The sequence below is a fragment of the Chelonia mydas genome, chromosome 14 (assembly GCF_015237465.2).
Source record: "Chelonia mydas isolate rCheMyd1 chromosome 14, rCheMyd1.pri.v2, whole genome shotgun sequence".
In the NCBI taxonomy this organism is placed as follows: domain Eukaryota; kingdom Metazoa; phylum Chordata; order Testudines; family Cheloniidae; genus Chelonia; species Chelonia mydas.
Genome location: NC_051254.2, coordinates 26,051,337 through 26,069,754, shown reverse-complemented (window position 1 = coordinate 26,069,754; position 18,418 = coordinate 26,051,337). Strand labels below are relative to the sequence as shown.

General features: G+C 52.0%; 2 protein-coding genes across 6 annotated transcripts in view; both read right to left on the bottom strand.

Annotated features, from left to right (window-relative positions):
• The window catches only part of GAS7 (growth arrest specific 7), a 208,898-nt gene extending 207,481 nt beyond the window's left edge, over positions 1 to 1,417 (bottom strand). For 2 of the 5 annotated variants that reach the window (XM_037914268.2, XM_043528347.1), the window contains exon 1: positions 1,146 to 1,398. In XM_037914268.2, the coding sequence (XP_037770196.1) occupies positions 1,146 to 1,328 (183 nt within the window). In that variant the 5' untranslated portion in view covers positions 1,329 to 1,398. Of the gene's footprint in view, positions 1 to 1,145 lie in introns of all 5 variants that reach the window. The other 3 variants (XM_037914266.2, XM_037914267.2, XM_043528349.1) reach the window with 3 other exon arrangements.
• Positions 1,418 to 8,988: 7,571 nt separating this feature from the next.
• LOC119567645 (myosin-6-like) lies at positions 8,989 to 17,282 on the bottom strand. The gene is made up of 6 exons (XM_037914397.1): positions 17,247 to 17,282; positions 16,786 to 17,175; positions 15,877 to 15,981; positions 15,676 to 15,771; positions 14,190 to 14,321; positions 8,989 to 9,085 (listed from the first exon to the last, which is right to left on the bottom strand). Exons 1-6 carry the CDS (start codon positions 17,280 to 17,282, stop codon positions 9,071 to 9,073), a joined length of 774 nt encoding a protein of 257 aa, XP_037770325.1. The 3' UTR covers positions 8,989 to 9,070.
• Between the last annotated feature and the right edge of the window lie 1,136 nt (positions 17,283 to 18,418).

Here is an 18,418-nt window from a genome sequence, read left to right as displayed (position 1 = left end):
CTAACCCCCGGCCACATGGCAGTGGGTGCCGATCCCCAGCCCTGACCACACAGCTGCAGGTGCTGACCCCCAGCCGCCGATCCTCACCCCCCAACCATGCGGTAGCAGGGGGCCCCCATCCATTGCACCTGGCCTCTGCTGCCTCCCCCAGCCCTGCATCCATCTTCCCTGGCCCCCACGTTGCCTCAATCCCCACCCCATCCAGGTCTTAATTATCCAGGTCTTGCTGTGAAAGGTGATATTAACAAACACACAACTGGTGTGGGTAGAGTTGGGATACAATTGGTGATTAGCAACTTTAACAAGAGCCTTAACCCCAGGTGTCCTCTCTCCTCCAGTGCTGGGAAGGCCTGGGCCACAAGCTGGCAACACTGCTCCGCCAGGCCTCAGCCCTGCACACAGGTTAGGGAGCGTGAGCAGAGCCAGTGGCAAATGGCCAGACAGAGGGTCTGGGGAAGGCAACAGCTCCATTCTGAGCTAGCCACCTGCACGAAGCCACCAGATTCGTACAGCACCTAGCGTTTTTCATGTATGCTCCATCACCGGGCCCCACTTGTGCAATCCTTCCCTCCTAGGACCTGGGCTGATGCCCATGTATCTCTTTCCCCCCTCCCTCTCCGAGCCCCTTCCTCCGCATCGTGCACTCCCCCCCCCCCCCCCGAGCCCCTTCGCGCACTCCCCCAACTCCTCTCCTGGGCCCCCAGCCGCTTCCCCCCACCCCTCTCCTGAGCCCCTTCCCCCCCCACCCTGAACTTCCCCCTGCTCCCCAAGCCCCACACTCCCCCAACTCCCCTCCTGAGCCCCTTCCCCCCCCCACCCTGCACTTGCCCCTGCTCCCCAAACCCCGCACTCCCCCAACTCCTCTCCTGAGCCCCCAGCCGCTTCCCCCCACCCCGCACTCCTCTCCTGAGCCCTTTCCCCCCCCACCCTGCACTTCCCCCTGCTCCCCAAGCCCCACACTCCCCCAACTTCCCTCCTGAGCCCCTTCCCCCCCCACCCTGCACTTGCCCCTGCTCCCCAAACCCCGCACTCCCCCAACTCCTCTCCTGAGCCCCTTCCCCACAATCCTACACTCCCCTCCTACCCCGCCCTGCCTCGCGGCCCGAGCCTCTCGCGCCAGGCACTCGGTGCCGCCGGTCTCCTACCTCCAGCAGCTGCACGTAGCTCGCCGGGAACCAGCCGCGCAGCCCGTCCTCCTTCTGCCCTTCCCACCAGCCGCCGTCCGGCACCTGCAGCAGCGTGAGCTGCTCCCCGGCGGCGAAGCGCAGCCCCTGCCGGTGCCGCTCCCCGGAGAAGGGGTACAGCGTCTGGCAGCGCGAGCCCGACATGCTGCGCCGCGGAGCTGCCCGCCCGCCCGGCCGCCCGGCGCTGGCAGTGCGGAGCGAGCGCGAGCGAGCGCGAGCCGCCCCCGGGCCGCGCCCCCAGCCCGCCCGGCCGCCGCCCGCGGGCAGCGCCCCTCGCCGCGGGCCCGGCCCGGCCTCCGGGAGTGGCAGGGACTCGGGTGGGGGTCGGGGCGGGTGAGACTAGGGTGACACCGCGGGGGCAGCGGGGGGTGATGGGATGTATCGGGGGTAGCCGTGGGTGACTCCCAGGGTGTGTCGTGGGGAGGTTGTCTTGGGGGGCTGACAATGAGTCCAGAGTGTGTGTGTGTGAGGGGGTGTCTCGGGGGGGCTGGGAGTGACACCCCGGGGGGGGAGGGGCTGTATCGGGGGCGCTGAGAGTGACTCCATGGTGTGTCGTGGGGAGGTTGTCTTGGGGGGCTGACAATGAGTCCAGAGTGTGTGTGTGTGAGGGGGTGTCTCGGGGGGGTGGCTGGGAGTGACACCCCGGGGGGGGGAGGGGCTGTATCGGGGGCGCTGAGAGTGACTCCATGGTGTGTCGTGGGGAGGTTGTCTTGGGGGGCTGACAATGAGTCCAGAGTGTGTGTGTGTGAGGGGGTGTCTCGGGGGGGTGGCTGGGAGTGACACCCCGGGGGGGAGGGGCTGTATCGGGGGCGCTGAGAGTGACTCCATGGTGTGTCGTGGGGAGGTTGTCTGGGGGGGTGGGGCTGACAATGAGTCCAGAGTGTGTGTGTGTGAGGGGGTGTCTCGGGGGGGTGGCTGGGAGTGACACCCCGGGGGGGGAGGGGCTGTATCGGGGGCGCTGAGAGTGACTCCATGGTGTGTCGTGGGGAGGTTGTCTGGGGGGGTGGGGCTGACAATGAGTCCAGAGTGTGTGTGTGTGAGGGGGTGTCTCGGGGGGGGGGCGGGGAGTGACACCCCGGGGGGGGAGGGGCTGTATCGGGGGCGCTGAGAGTGACTCCATGGTGTGTCGTGGGGAGGTTGTCTGGGGGGGTGGGGCTGACAATGAGTCCAGAGTGTGTGTGTGTGAGGGGGTGTCTCGGGGGGGGGCTGGGAGTGACACCCCCGGGGGGGGGCTGTATCGGGGGCGCTGAGAGTGACTCCATGGTGTGTCGTGGGGAGGTTATCTTGGGGGGCCTGACAATGAGTCCAGAGTGTGTGTGTGTGAGGGGGTGTCTCGGGGGGTGGCTGGGAGTGACACCCCGGGGGGGGAGGGGCTGTATCGGGGCGCTGAGAGTGACTCCATGGTGTGTGGGGGCGTTGTCTCGGGTGGGGTGGCTGTGACTCCAAGGGGTGTGTGTGTGTCGGGGTGGGGGTGGCTGGGGGAGTGACACCACAGTGTGGCGGAGGGGGGGGAAGGGGGGGTGATGGGATGTATCAGGGTGCTGAGTGACTCCAAGGTGTGGGGGGATGTTGGGGTTAGCTGTGAGTGACTGTGGTCTGTGGTGGGGGGTGAAGGGATGTATTGGGGGTGTCTGAGAGTGACTCCATGGGGGGGGGAGTGTCTCAAGTGTGGATGGCTGTGACTCCAAGCTGTGGGGGGGGGGGCGGCTGGGAGTGACACCACGGCGTGTGGGGGGGGGGGGTTGTCTCAGGGTGGGAATGGCTGTGACTCAAAGGTGTGGGGGGAAGGGGTTTGGGCTAGCTGTGAGTGACTCTGTGGTCTGTAGGGGGGTGATGGGATGTATCTGGGGTGGCTAAGAGTGACACCACGGTGTGTGTGTTGGGGGGGAGGGGGAATCAGATGTACCAGGGGTTCTGAGAATGACTCCGGGGGAGGGGGGAGAGGGGTCTAGAAGATGGGGGTGGCTGAGAGTGACTGCATGGTGTGTGTGTGGGGGGGGGGGGGATATGGATAGCTCAGTTGAGGGAGGGATAGGTCAGTGGTTTCAGCATTGGCCTGCTAAACCCAGGGTTCTGGGTTCAATCCTTGAGGGGGCCATTTAGGGATCTGGGGCAAAAATTGGGGATTGGTCCTGCTTTGAGCAGGGGGTTGGACTAGATGACGTCCTGAGGTTCCTTCCAACCCTGATAGTCTATGAGTCTATGCCTGACACTTCTACAACCAGGGGTGTGTGCACCTGAATGATCAATCACTTTATATGTATGGTATAGTACTTAGCAGTATTTTCAACAATCCCAGTGCATATCTGCCCCCTTTTGCAATTCTCCACCAAAAAAATGTATACTTATAAGAAGCACACGGGATCTTTTTCAGGGGAAAAGGCAATATGCCGCGTTTATTGAAGATACAACAATTAGTATATGCATTCAAGCACACCACACACACACACTGTCCCACCAGTCGATGTTATAGTTACCAGTCCAGAGTCCGGATCAGTCTAGTGGCCAGCTAGGTTGATCACGGGTAGTTAGGAGCCGTCAGGGATCCCTCCCCACTCTGAACTCTGGGGTACAGATGTGGGGACCCACATGAAAGACCCCCCCAAGGTTAGATTCTACCAGCTTAGGTTAAAACTTCCTCAAGATACAATTCTTTTCCTTGTCCTTGGATGGTATTTCTGCCACCACCAAGGGATTTACACAGAAATTCAGGAAAAGAGTCACTTGGAGTCCCTGTTCCCCCAAAATATTCCCTCAAGCCCCTTCACCCCCTTTTCTGGGGAGGCTTGTGAATAATGTGAGTACCAACCAGACCCTTTGTCTCTAGGACACTGATAATCAAACAGGTCCTTAAAGGAAGAATTTTATTTAAAGAAAAAGTAAAAGAATCACACCTGCAAAATCAGGATGGAAGGTAACTTTACAGGGTAATACAAAGATTTAAACACAGAGGATTCCCCTCTAGGCTCAGCTTCAAAGTTACAAAAAACAAGAATAAAACTCCCTCTTACAATAGGGAAAATTCACAAGCTAAAACAAAAGACAATCTAACACATTTCCTTGCCCTTACTTACAATTTCTGTAATTTTAGATTTCAGAGTAGCAGCCGTGTTAGTCTGTATTGGCAAAAAGAAAAGGAGTACTTGTGGCACCTTAGAGACTAACAAATTTATTTGAGCATAAGCTTTCGTGAAGATCTCTCTCAAGCATTCTTACAACTACAATACCCACCTGCAGAAGTGAAGAAACAGATTGATAGAGCCAGAAGAGTTCCCAGAAGTCACCTACTACAGGACAGGCCCAACAAAGAAAATAACAGAACGCCACTAGCCGTCACCTTCAGCCCCCAACTAAAACCCCTCCAGCGCATTATCAAGGATCTACAACCCATCCTGAAGGACGACCCAACACTCTCACAAATCTTGGGAGACAGGCCAGTCCTTGCCTACAGACAGCCCCCCCAACCTGAAGCGAATACTCACCAGCAACCACATACCACACAACAGAACCACTAACCCAGGAACCTATCCTTGCAACAAAGCCCGTTGCCAACTGTGCCCACATATCTATTCAGGGGACACCATCACAGGGCCTAATAACATCAGCCACACTATCAGAGGCTCGTTCACCTGCACATCTACCAATGTGATCTATGCCATCATGTGCCAGCAATGCCCCTCTGCCATGTACATTGGTCAAACTGGACAGTCTCTACGTAAAAGAATAAATGGACACAAATCAGATGTCAGGAATTATAACATTCATAAACCAGTCGGAGAACACTTCAATCTCTCTGGTCACGCGATTACAGACATGAAAGTTGCGATATTACAACAGAAAAACTTCAAAAATCAGACTCCAGCGAGAGACTGCTGAATTGGAATTCATTTGCAAATTGGATACAATTAACTTAGGCTTGAATAGAGACTGGGAGTGGCTAAGTCATTATGCAAGGTAACCTATTTCCCCTTGTTTTTTCCTACCCCCGCACCCTTCTCCCCCCCCCCCCCCCCCCCCCCCCCCCCCCCCTGCTTCCTCAGACGTTCTTGTTAAACCCTGGATTTGTGCTGGAAATGGCCCACCTTGATTATCACACACATTGAAAGCTCATGCTCAAATGAACTGGTTAGTCTCTAAGGTGCCACAAGTACTCCTTTTTTTTTTTTTTACGAATACAGACTAACACGGCTGTTACTCTGAAAATTGTAAGGAGAGTGATCACTTTAGATAAGCTATTACCAACAGGAGAGTGGGTTTGTTGGGGAGGGTGGGGAGAAAACCTGGATTTGTGCTGGAAATGGCCCACCTTGATTATCATACACATTGTAAGGAGAGTGATCACTTTAGATAAGCTGTTACCAGCAGGAGAGTGGGGTGGGGGGAGAGAAAACCTTTTGTAGTGATAAACACCCATTTTTTCATGGTTTGTGTGTATAAAAACATCTTCTGTATTTTCCACAGTATGCATCCGATGAAGTGAGCTGTAGCTCACGAAAGCTTATGCTCAAATAAATTGGTTAGTCTCTAAGGTGCCACAAGTACTCCTTTTCTTTTATCCTTTATCTTGTTCTTTCATCAAGTCTCTCAGGGAGTTATCCCATGCTGGTTTTGATCACAGCTATCTTGTCCCCATTGATAGGTGCCTGTCTCATCTTTAGAGTCGTCAATCTGCCTTCCTCTGATATTTCAATAGGGGTGTGTTGCAGCCTCCTGGCACCCTTGCGTCTGTCTCTGGTGCTCCCTAGAACATCTGGTTCAGCGATGGCCTTCTCACTTATCTCTTAACACCCATTTCTCATTCACACACAAAACAGAATTAATTTACACAGAACATTTTGAACAGGAACATCAAATTGCAATGCAGAAGAAAAACAATCATGGCAGTCTTTTACTTATTTTAAAATGCTAAGCCTACAACAAAGTGGTGACCTCAAAGGTCTGTTACTGCCTTGAAATCAGTCCAGACACAAATTGATTCTGGCTGATGCATCTCTACCAATGGCCCATTAGGCCATTCCTTTCTGCTACTCAAAAAGGGTGGCTGGCAGGATATGGTCAATCATACATCAATACATTGAATACATGTTACATTATTATCTTATTATTCTTTATCCTTCATTCTAAATTATACGCTCCAGAGCGTGAGGCGATAACGTTCTTGGAACCTGATGACAACCTCCAATCCGACGAGGGCCTCAGTGCCAAAGCAGGCTGCAAGGCCTGTTCAAGCAGGTGCTGTTTTAGGTGATGTCAGGGTTCCCTCCCCACTCTGAACTATAGGGTACAGATATAGGGACCCACATGAAAGACCCCCTAAGCTTATTTTTACCAGCTTATGTTAAAAACTTTCCCAAGGCACAAATTTCGCCTTGTCCTTGAGCAGTATGCTGCAACCACCAAGGGATTTAGACAAAGAATAGGGAAAGGTTCACTTGGAGTTCCTATTTCCCCAAAATATCCCCCCAAGCCCTTACACCCCCTTTCCTGGGGAGACTTGAGAATAAACAAAATGAGCACAACCCAGCCTTGGATTCTTAAAAAAAAGAACTTTATTAGAAGAACCAAAAAAGATAAGAGAACAACTCTGTAAGATCAGAATGGAAGATAATCTTACAGGCACTCAGTTTCAAAACATAGAGAATCCCTCTAGGCAAAACCCTAAGTTACAAAAACACACAAAAACAGGAATACACATTTGCTCCAGCACATCGAATTTCACAAGGCAAAACAAAGAAAACCTAACATATTTTCTAGCTAGATTACTTACTAACTTTACAGGATTTGCAGGGCTTGCATCCTTGATCTGTTCCCGGCAAAGGTATCACACAGACAGACAAAAGCCTTTTTCCCCGCTCCAGATTTGAAAGTATCTTGTCCCCTCATTGGTCATTTTGGGTCAAGTGACAGCCAGGTTAGCTGAGCTTCTTAACCCTTTACAGGTAAAAGGACTTTGCCTCTGGCTAGGAGGGATTTTATAGCACTGTATACAGAAAGGTGGTTACCCTTCCCTTTATATTTATGACAGGTGAAGATCCTGAGCCACTTGAATCCCGAACAAGCTACAGGTCGAACGCCGCTCCTTGACATGGGCCTCACTCAAGCACAACAAGCACCGCGTATGGGGATCATTGTTAGGGCTCGCTCCCTCTCATACGACGGACAGTGTTTGCACCCTGGTGAGGGCACCACAGGGAATTCCTAACTAAATACAACCAACACTTACACTAAGGGTATTACTAGCTATAGCCAACTTGAAAAAACCACTGAAGTAGTGAGAGCATGTGAGGTTAAGTCCACACAGAGCTCCAACTCCAGCCACATCTGGTAAGAAGGAACTGGGGGCGGGTCGCCACCTCATATAACCAAGGGAGGGGCTATGGCCATGAGGCACGAGCACCACCGCTCTGGGTGTATTGCTAGGCAAAATTCTGCAGCTCTGGTGCACAGGGCACACATACACACACACACACACCCCTATGTGGAATACATGGCTGCATCTGCTCGAAGAAGAACAAGGTGACTGCTAGTCCTGGGCACCCTGAGAACTGTCACAGCTCCTCATCAGTTCCCGCCCTTTCTCCTCTCCTAAGCTGTGGCTGGCAGAAGATGGATCAGCCCCACAAACAGGTTAGAGAAGCCGGAGGACTACCTGGATTGCTGCCCCAACCCATTTTCCACCCCCCTTCAAGCTGTTGCAGAGCAGAGGTTCACTGGGTTGTAGGAGTGCCCCAGTCACAGCTCACCCTGCACAAGCCTGCACAGACTCTCGGGAGAGGGGTGCAGAGCTGATTAAACCAGCATTGCCTTGTCGGGGGCGCTGCCATTCCCAGGGTGTTCACCATAGAGGTGGTCTGGCAGCACAGCTGGTGCACAGAGGCCACAGGTAGCATGGGGAGAGTCTCACACAGGCGAAGAGGATTGTGTGATGGAACGGCAAAGGCAGGTAGAGCACTACAGCTCCTCCTTCCTCATTGTCTCCTCATTACACGTTAAAAACACAGGGAAATTGCCTTTGTACCAGCAGGTCACTGAGAGCGAATGATGCCATCCAACTCCCTCATTGCCCAGGAGATGGCCATTAACCCACTGCAGCATTTGCCCGGCTTCTGAATGCTGGTGCCCACCCCTTCAGGCTGCTCATGGTACTCCCTGACCACCCCACCCCCAGCCCAATCCCCAATCCTCGTGCACACAGGCGATTGCTAACTGTGCAGGGTGTGACCCCTCCTCACCTTTCTGACATGCTGGCAGGAGCCGTGAAGTTAGCCATGTTGGCGTATGAGGTGTCTTCATTGATCTGAGGTAATGCTCCACTGAAATTAATGGAGCAGAATACCTCAGAGTTATTGTTTCAGGCTCTACACAGGAAGGCATTGCTGTATCAATTACACTTGATTCAAGTTCTGAAGGTTTTCTTTGCATAGTTAGTCTCTAATCGCTAGAGACTGACTTTAAAAAAAATGAAGGCTGGAGGACAATTGACATGCCTGTTCAGGACCCCCCCCCCCCCAGCCTTTTGTGCCCCTCCTGGGGGGGCACATGCCACACTTTGGGGAACAGTGGCCGAAATACATCAGAGATCCCTCTGTCAGGTACAGAGACGTATACTGTCCATCCCCCTACCAAATCAACCTTACTTAGACACACTCACAAAGACAACCTTAACTTTGCCCTCTGTCTGATGCCAGTGTCCCTGCAAGATTAACCTTTTATTTCCCATAGGTCTTCTCCCAGATAATAACTCATCTACACAGGGCTGAATAAAGGAGGCCGGAACAGAGATCAGATGCATGCCCTTCCATTTATTTGTATCAGCTAATGTACATCTACCCTGACTGCAGACATCCATATTGCATGGGAAACCTCTGCAGTCGCACTCTGGGACCTCATTCCTCCAATTTCTGTAGATAAATAAATAAAGATACTTTAGAACTTACTGGAATAATGGAATGGCCACGGGGGCTAGAATCTCAACATGGTTTTAAGTGTGCAGTTAGGGGCAACAATGTGCAAAACGGCAGGCAAAGAAACAGTGATTTCCAGGCTGCAGCTGGCAGGCCTGCAGCGTGAGAGGAGGGATCTATAGACAGATCCTTGCTGAAAGCAATGCAGCTTGGGGATTTACAGCAGCTGACCGGCCCCATGTTTTGTGAGTGCTCTCTGTCCCCTTAGGTTGGCGGACATGGCACAGCAGACTGCCACAGTACGGATGAGCCAGTCCACCAGAAGCCCAGTGAGGTGCCAGAGGCAGCATTGTAGAGGCAGCAGGGAATGCAGTTTAGCTTGGTGCTGCCTGGGGACAAGTACATGGTGGCTCCCTCTAGTGGGAGTGGCAGGACATGGGCCAGTGAAATGCCACACAGCTACTAGGGTAGGTGCCTGCAGAAGGACTCATTTATGTGGCTTTTGGGGCTCATGTCTTGCCTTCACCAAACGTGCTCCCCATGCTGGGGTGAGAAAGACAGTCCCTGATGGAGAACGGACAGAAGAGCCTCACTGTCCATAGAACCTCCAGCTCTCTCAGTGGCCAGTTTTTAGTCCCTTTAATATGGGCTCCATTGATTTTGTACGTTGCTAGTCTATTTGTCTGAATGGCTGGTGGCGTTAAGTCAAATGTCCTACTGAAGTCCAGTATATGCCATGGGCACAGTTCCCTCTACCAACCAGCCAACCTTGGGAGCATGACAAAGAGCATTAATTCATTTGACAGGATCTATTTGCCATCAAAACAGGTTGATTGGCATTAATTACATCACACAGTCTACATACCACACAGACTATGCTGACAGCTTGTGCCACACACTCTCAAAGAACCTGCGGAGCCACCTGATCAACATCCTCGACAACAAACAGGGAAAGATTAAGAATGTGCTCTCAAAACTGGATACTCTCATAAAAACCAACCTTCCACACAAACTTCCTCGTGGCTGGACTTTACAAAAACTAGACAAGCCATTTACAACACACACTTTGCTTCTCTACAAAAGAAAAAGGACACTAAACTCTCTAAACTACTACATGCCACAAGGGGCCACAACAGTGGTTCCCTTAACCCACCCAGCAATATTGTTAATCTATCCAACTATACTCTTAGCCCAGCAGAAGAATCTGTCCTATCTTGGAGCCTCTCCTTCTGCCCCTCCACCCCCACGAACATGATACAGTTCTGTGGTGACCTAGAATCCTATTTTCGATGTCTCCCACTCAAGGAATATTTCCAACACACCTCTGAACAACATACTAATCCACAGAGACCTTCCTACCAACACTACAAAAAGAAGGATTCTAGGTGGACTCCTCCTGAAGGTCGAAACAACAGACTGGACTTCTACAGAGAGTGCTTCCGCCGACGTGCACGGGCTGAAATTGTGGAAAAGCAGCATCGCTTGCCCCATAACCTCAGCCGTGCAGAACACAACACCATCCACAGCCTCAGAAACAACTCTGACATCATAATCAAAAAGGCTGACAAAGGAGGTGCTGTCGTCATCATGAATAGGTCGGAATATGTACAAGAGGCTACTCGGCAGCTCTCCAACACCACTTTCTACAAGCCATTACCCTCTGATCCCACTGAGGGTTACCAAAAGAAACTACGGCATTTGCTCAAGAAACTCCCTGAAAAAGCACAAGAACAAATCCACACAGACATGGCCCTGGAACCCCGACTTGGGATATTCTGTCTACTACTCAAGATCCATATACCTGGAAATCCTGGGCGCCCCATCATCTCAGGCATTGGCACCCTGATAGCAGGATTGTCTGGCTATGTAGACTCCCTCCTCAGGCCCTACGCTACCAGCACTCCCAGCTATCTTCCAGACACCACTGACTTCCTGAGGAAATTACAATCCATCAGTGATCTTCCTGAAAACACCATCCTGGCCACTATGGATGTAGAAGCCCTCTACACCAACATTCCACACAAAGATGGACTACAAGCCATCAGGAACACTGTCCCCGATAATGTCACGGCAAACCTGGTGGCTGAACTTTGTGACTTTGTCCTCACCCATAACTCTTTCACATTTGGGGACAATGTATACCTTCAAATCAGCGGCACTGCTATGGGTACCTGCATGGCCCACACTATGCCAACATTTTTATGGCTGACTTAGAACAACGCTTCCTCAGCTCTCGTCCCCTAATGCCCCTACTCTACTTCCGCTGCACTGATGACATCTTCATCATCTGGACCCAAGGAAAAGAAGCTCTTGAGGAATTCCACCATGATTTCAACAACTTCCATCCCACCATCAACCTCAGCCTGAACCAGTCCACAGAAGAGATCCACTTCCTGGACACTATGGTACTAATAAGCAATGGTCACATAAACACCACCCTATACCGGAAACCTACTGACCGCTACTCCTACCTACATGCCGCCAGCTTTCACCCAGATCACACCACACGATCCATTGTCTACAGCCAAGCTCTACGATACAACTGCATTTGCTCCAACCCCTCAGACAGAGACAAACACCTACAAGATCTCTGTCAAGCGTTCTTACAACCAGAATACCCACCTGCCGAAGTGAAGAAACAGATTGATAGAGCCAGAAGAGTACCCAGAAGTCACCTACTACAGGACAGGCCCAACAGAGAAAATAACAGAACGCCACTAGCCATCACCTTCAGCCCCCAACTAAAACCTCTCCAACGCATCATCAAGGATCTGCAACCTATCCTGAAGGACGATCCATCACTCTCACAGATCTTGGGAGACAGGTCAGTCCTTGCTTACAGACAGCCGCCCAGCCTGAAGCAAATACTCACCAGCAACCACACACCACACAACAGAACCACTAACCCAGGAACCTATCCTTGCAACAAAGCCCGTTGCCAACTGTGTCCACATATCTATTCAGGGGACATCATCATAGGGCCTAATCTCATCAGCCACACTATCAGAGGCTCGTTCACCTGCACATCTACCAATGTGATCTATGCCATCATGTGCCAGCAATGCCCCTATGCCATGTACATTGGCCAAACTGGACAGTCTCTACGTAAAAGAATAAATGGACAAAATCAGACGTCAAGAATTATAACATTCAAAAACCAGTTGGAGAACACTTCAATCTCTATGGTCACTCGATCTCAGATCTAAAAGTGGCCATCCTTCAACAAAAAACCTTCAAAAACAGACTCCAACGAGAGACTGCTGAATTGGAATTAATTTGCAAACTGGATACAATTAACTTAGGCTTGAATAGAGACTGGGAGTGGATGGGTCATTACACAAAGTAAAACTATTTCCCCATGTTTATTCCCCCGCACTGGTCCTCAGACGTTCTTGTCAACTGCTGGGAATGGCCCACCTTGATTATCACTACAAAAGGTTTTCTCCACACACCCCCCTCGCTCTCCTGCTGGTAATAGTTCATCTTAAGTGATCACTCTCCTTACAGTGTGTATGGTAACACCCATTGTTTCATGTTCTGTGTGTATATAAATCTCCCCACTGTATTTTCCACTGACTGCATCCGATGAAGTGAGCTGTAGCTCACGAAAGCTTATGCTCAAATAAATTGGTTAGTCTCTAAGGTGCCACAAGTACTCCTTTTCTTATCACACAGTCAGATTCCAAGGCCAAAAGGGACCACTGTGACCTCCTGTATAGCGCAGGCCCTAGGACTTCCCCAAATTAATGCCTGCTTGAACTAGAGCAGAGCTATTAGAAAAATAGCCAATCTTGATTTTAAAATTGCCAATGATGGAGAATCCACCAGAACCCTTCGTAAGTTGTTCCAATGGTTAATTTCCCTCATTGTGAAAAATGTTCACCTTATTTCCAATTGGAATTTGTCTAATTTCAACTACCAGCTGTTGGATCACGTGAGACCTTTCTCTGCTAGACTGAAGAGGCCGTTAGACTGGGATCAAATCACCCCTAAACCTTCTCTTTGTTTTGCTAAGTCATTCTTCATTGATTGAATCCAGTATCAGCCTTTCCATGATCTTGCCTAAGATTGATGCCAGACTAACTGGCTGATAGTTATCCCAGGGTGCAATATGTCAGTATCAAACGATAAACTCCATTTTGTATTTTATCTTGAATACATGTGTGATGCAGTAGGGAGCGGGGTGGTGTGATGCAGCAGGGAGGGGGGAGTGTTGACCTGGGAATGTGGCAGGGGAGTTTCATTGGGGATGGGATACCTGAGAGCCTGTAACCTGAGCCAGGAGGGAGATGGGGAGGTAACACCTCTGCCTGGGAAACTGGACAAAGGCTGCAGGAGAGAACCTGCTGGAGGGTTTTTGGTATCAGTTTTGTGCTGAGTGGTGGAACGCGGGGAACCCCAAGGCTGGGGTCTAAGCTCCCTGCCCCCCAGAAGGACTTGACTGAGGGGTACCCACAAGCTCTGTTTTAGACTGTATTCCTATTGTCCAATAAACCTTCCATTTTACTGGCTGGCTGAGAGTCACGGTGAATCCCAGGAAGAGGGGTGCAGGGCCTGGACTCCCCCACACTCCATGACAACATGTACAATGATAATAATAAATGTGCCAGGGCAGCTGCTTGAATTGCACTCCAGACAGCAGCTCCGACCCCAGAGAGTGCTTGACACCTCGATGGAGGAGGTGCCACAAGTACTCCTTTTCTTTTTGCGAATACAGACTAACACGGCTGTTACTCTGAAACCTATCACTGGGAATGACTCTTCCCTACTTGCCCATTGCCCTGGAACAATGGTTTTCTCTGCAGGTGATGGAGGGGGCTGCAGTGTGCAGGGAAGCACATGGCAAGGAGCCAGAGACTCTGAGCGGGGTGCTGGCGGCTCCTAGCAAGGGGTTACCCATCGCACCACGTAGCAGGACGTGCAGGAGAGAGAGGGCTGGAGGGGCTCCGAAAAGGTGACAAACCTTGAGCTGGGAGAAGGGGTGAGCTGAGGATGGGGGGAAGGCATGTCTCAGGGCTTTCTTATTTTCAGAGATCTGTAACTCTGAAGTGCTTTAGGAATGAAGTCACTGTGGATAAGAAATTTCGAGCCCTGTGCTCACCTTGCTTCCGATGTCACGGCTCTTGGACCGCAGCTTGTTGTCCTGGGATTCAGCGATGTTCGCTCGTTCCTCAGCCTCCTCCAACTCATGCTGGGCCTTGCGTCGCCGCAACAGGTGGGTGTTGGCCTGCTCCTCCAGTAGAGCCAAAACGTGCCGTCAGCACCATGCCTGCCCAGTGTCCTCAGTACCCGGGCCCTGCCCAGCACCATCAGTGTCTGTGCCCTACCCAGCGCCGTCACCGCCTGCGCCCTGCCCAGCACTGTCAGCACCATGTCTCACGAAGCACCCTCGGCCAATGCCATGTGTACCCGCACTGTCCTGCCCAGCACCATCAGGGATGGTGTCCTTAGCCTCTGTTTGCCAGAAGCTGGGAATGGGCGACAGGGGATGGATCACTCAATGATTACCTGTTCTGTTCATTCCCTCTGGGGCACCTGGCATTGGCCACTCTCAGAAGACCAGATACTGGGCTAGATGGACCTTTGATCTGACCCAGTGTGGCCGTGCTTATGTTCTTAGCAGCGCCCGAACCCTGCCCAGAGCCCTCTGCCTACCCCATCTGCACTCACATTCTGCACCGTACAATCAGCACCCACACCTGGCCCAGCATGCTCAGAATCATGCCCCACCCAGCACCAGCAGCGCCCCGCCATGCCACACCCAGCCCCGTGCCAGCAGCAACCACCCCACTCAGCGTCAGCAGCGCCCTGCTATGCCATCTCCAGCACAGTCAACCCCATGCCCCACCCAGCGCCAGGCCTCAGAGAATGCCACAGCTCTCCTAGCACCCTGCACAGCACTGTGCCCCACATCGGGCCGGCTTTAGGTTTTTTGCTGCCCCAAGCAAAAAATTTGCCTCCCCAAGCTCAGGTGGGGCTGGGGTTCGCAGGCGGGGCTGGAAGCAGAGGGAGTGATGTCACCTTCTCCCAGTGCCTGCAGGGGCTTTACCCCCTCCCCCGCCCGGCCGCGCAGAGAAGCCCTGATATAAGGGGTGGCACAAGGCAGCGCAGCAGCCAGTGCGCAGATGGGGCGGCCCAGCCCCGGTTCCCTGGCAGGACTCGCCCTCTCCTCCCCAAGTAGCGGCTGGGGCCTGGCAGCTCAGCATCCCACGGCTGGGGCTTCCCCTTCCCACTGCGGCCGGGGGCGCGGCGCCCTCGCCCCGTCTAAGTGGCGCAGCTCCGAGAGTGCAACTGCCCCGAAAAAAAAGGAAGGCCGGATTGTGCCGCCCCTGGAAATGTGCCGCCCCAAGCACCTGCTTGCTTTGCTGGTGCCTACAGCCGGTCCTGGCCCTGCCAGCTAGTTACACTTCCCCGGGTAGATACACCCTACATCTGTAAGCAATTAGGAACTTAGGCGGAGATTTCCAAAACTGACAGGGGATTTGGATCCCCGCCCCCATTCCGTCCACATGAAAGGATTTGGGTGTCCTGAGGCCAAGGCAGCTTTGCAAATCTTTGCTCAGCAGATTGGCGGACTCTGTACTCACGGCCTCCTCAGCTTGTCTGTTGTAGGCTTTCACTTTCAGCTGCAGTTTGTCTACCAAGTCCTGGAGCCGGACAACTTTCTTCTTGTCTTCTTCAGACTGCAGGGAATGCAACAGCAATACGGTCCGGCTGGGGAGGCCAGTGTCTGGGATGTGCCTGGGATGCAGCGCAGGTGCCATGGGAGCTGCTGTTCCCAGTGGTACCTGGAAAGTGATTTCCTTGAGCCTTCTTTCGTATTTGCCTGCCCCTTTAATGGACTCTATTCCTCGCTTCTGCTCAGCATCAAGCTCATTCTCCAGCTGCTGAACCTAAGCACAGTAAGACGGTGAAGAGAGCAAACAGCAAAGGAAAGAGCTGCATGTGCATAACAGCCCTGGGCCCTGATGGCCAAGGCGAGGGTAGAAGACACCTCTTCTGCCTGTGGATGGGCCAGGAGACTTGGTGACGCCAAGTGAATCCTCTGGCCGCTGCTCTGGGGCATGGGGGCCGATGGGGTCTAGCCCAGTCACAGTTATGCAGTGCCATGCCTGCTTGCACCTTACAGCCAAAGACAGCGATGGGCCCGTGGCTCTACGGCAGCCGGGGAGGGCAGGGGAGGGGAGGGAGCAGGGGGCGAGGTGCTGGCAGGGACAGCTCAGGCTGTATTTGCCTCTTGCACTCAGGCTTTGCCACCACACTGCAGCCGAACAGGATATGTATGTTCCAGTAGACGCCAGAAAAAAGCAAACGTCAAGCCCAGCCACTCCGGATGAGCAGCTCCCACCCAAGGGCCTGGACACATCCCCAGCAGAGACCTCCATGTCCTCATGCCCGCTTGAGATAGGATTCACATGAGCTCCCCCCAAGATCCATCTGCGCGGCTCTCAAGGGCCACCCCACCCCTCTGGGCATGCTGGAGCACCGAGCCCGAGATTAGAAGTCCCTAACACCAAGTGGGCCAGGGTTCACCCCAAAGGCGGAACAATTCAGCCCCTACCCACCCAAGCAGAGGCCTCTGTGAGGCCTGCCACCACCACCTTAGCATAGCCATGATGGAGTGGCCATAGAAACCTCAAACCCGGTCCATCCCCTTCCTCAAACCCTGCCTGGCCCTGATCCCCAAATCCCCAAACCTTGGCTTTGGAGACAGTCTCCACGTTACTAGCCAGGTCGTCAGTCTCCATCTTCAGTTCACTCTTCTCCTTCTCCAGCTTCTGCTTGACTCGTTGCAGGTTGTCAATTTGCTCCCCAAGCTCTGCCGTGCTGTCCGCGTGCTTCTTCCGGAGGGTGGTGGCTGTGGCTTCGTGCAGCAGAGGGGCCTCCTCAAGGTCTCGGCGCATTTTCTGGAATTCTGCCTCACGCTTCTTGTTCATCTCAATCTGAACCGCTGTGGCTCCACCAGCTTCTTCCAGACACTCACTGATCTCCTCGAGTTCCCTGGAGAGATCAGCCCGCTGCTTCTCTGCTTTCGCCCGAGAGGCACGTTCAGCCTCTGACTCCTCCTCCAGCTCCTCCATGCGGGCCTGTGAGGGTTAATTGGTGAAATCAAGAGTTCTGAAGTTTGGAATTAGTATTAGGGGACAGCAGCACTTACACTTCCATTGTTGTAGGCACAAAGGATGAAGTTCATCCTTTAGGCCTCACCAGAAATTACACTGGCCTGTGGCCTCGGACAAACAATACGCATTCTGGAGCAGTGGCGGATTGAAGGCCTGATATTTCAAAAAGCTACATATCGCAGCTCTATAGATTTCATAGAATTTAGGGCTAGAAGGGATCGTTAGATCATCCAGTCTCATCTCACATGTAACACGGGCCACTAAACTTCACCCAGATACTCCTATATTGAGTACAATGATGTTAGTTAGACTAAAAGATTCCAGCAGTCAGTAGACTAAATTACTGTGTGCCACGGCCAAAGAATAGGAGAAACCAAGAAGCCACCAAGGCCTCAGGCCCCTGCAATGGCAGGAAGTTATATAATTAAAAAGCCAGCATTGCACCTTTGTAATGGGTTAAGAGATTTGACTCTATCTCTTGTAAATCTTGAGATATTGCAACATTATTCTCGAAACTGTCAGACCAGAACAGACCAGTATCCTATCTCCTACAGTGACCAGTATCTATACTTCTGAATGAGATGAAAGAAATCCTGAATTGGGGAGTTATGGGATATCCTGCCCACAGAGGAAATATCTGCCTAATCCTGTCATTCAAAGGGTGATTTCTGTCCTGAATCATAAGGATTTATATCACTTTCATTTGTATCCTTAATCTTGTCACTCTGGATGTTCTTGTTACTCTATAAATATCCAATTTGTTTTGGAAGCCTGCTAAGATCTTGGTCTCAACGATACCTTGTGACAATGAGTTCCACAGGGCTAACTGCACATTACTTAACAACTATTTCCTTTTATAGGCTTCAAATTTGCTGTCTTTCAGTTTTAAAGAATGGTTCCTTAGTTTTGAGTTATGACAAAGGATGAAAAGGAATGCCTGGTTTACCTTCTCTGTGCCATTCATTATTTTCTATTTCTTCATACGACGGTCTTTCCTTGTCTCTAACAATTTTCAACACCTATCTCTGAACTGTCCCTATTTCTGCTGTATGGTTTAGATGGCCAGAACTTCACACACTATTCCAGAGGAGGTCAAATAGTTGATTTATGTAATGCCGTTAGAATATTTTCAGTGTTATTTTGCATCCTGTTTCTTATACATCCCGACATTTCATTTGTTTTGTTAACCACCATGGCACACGGCAGA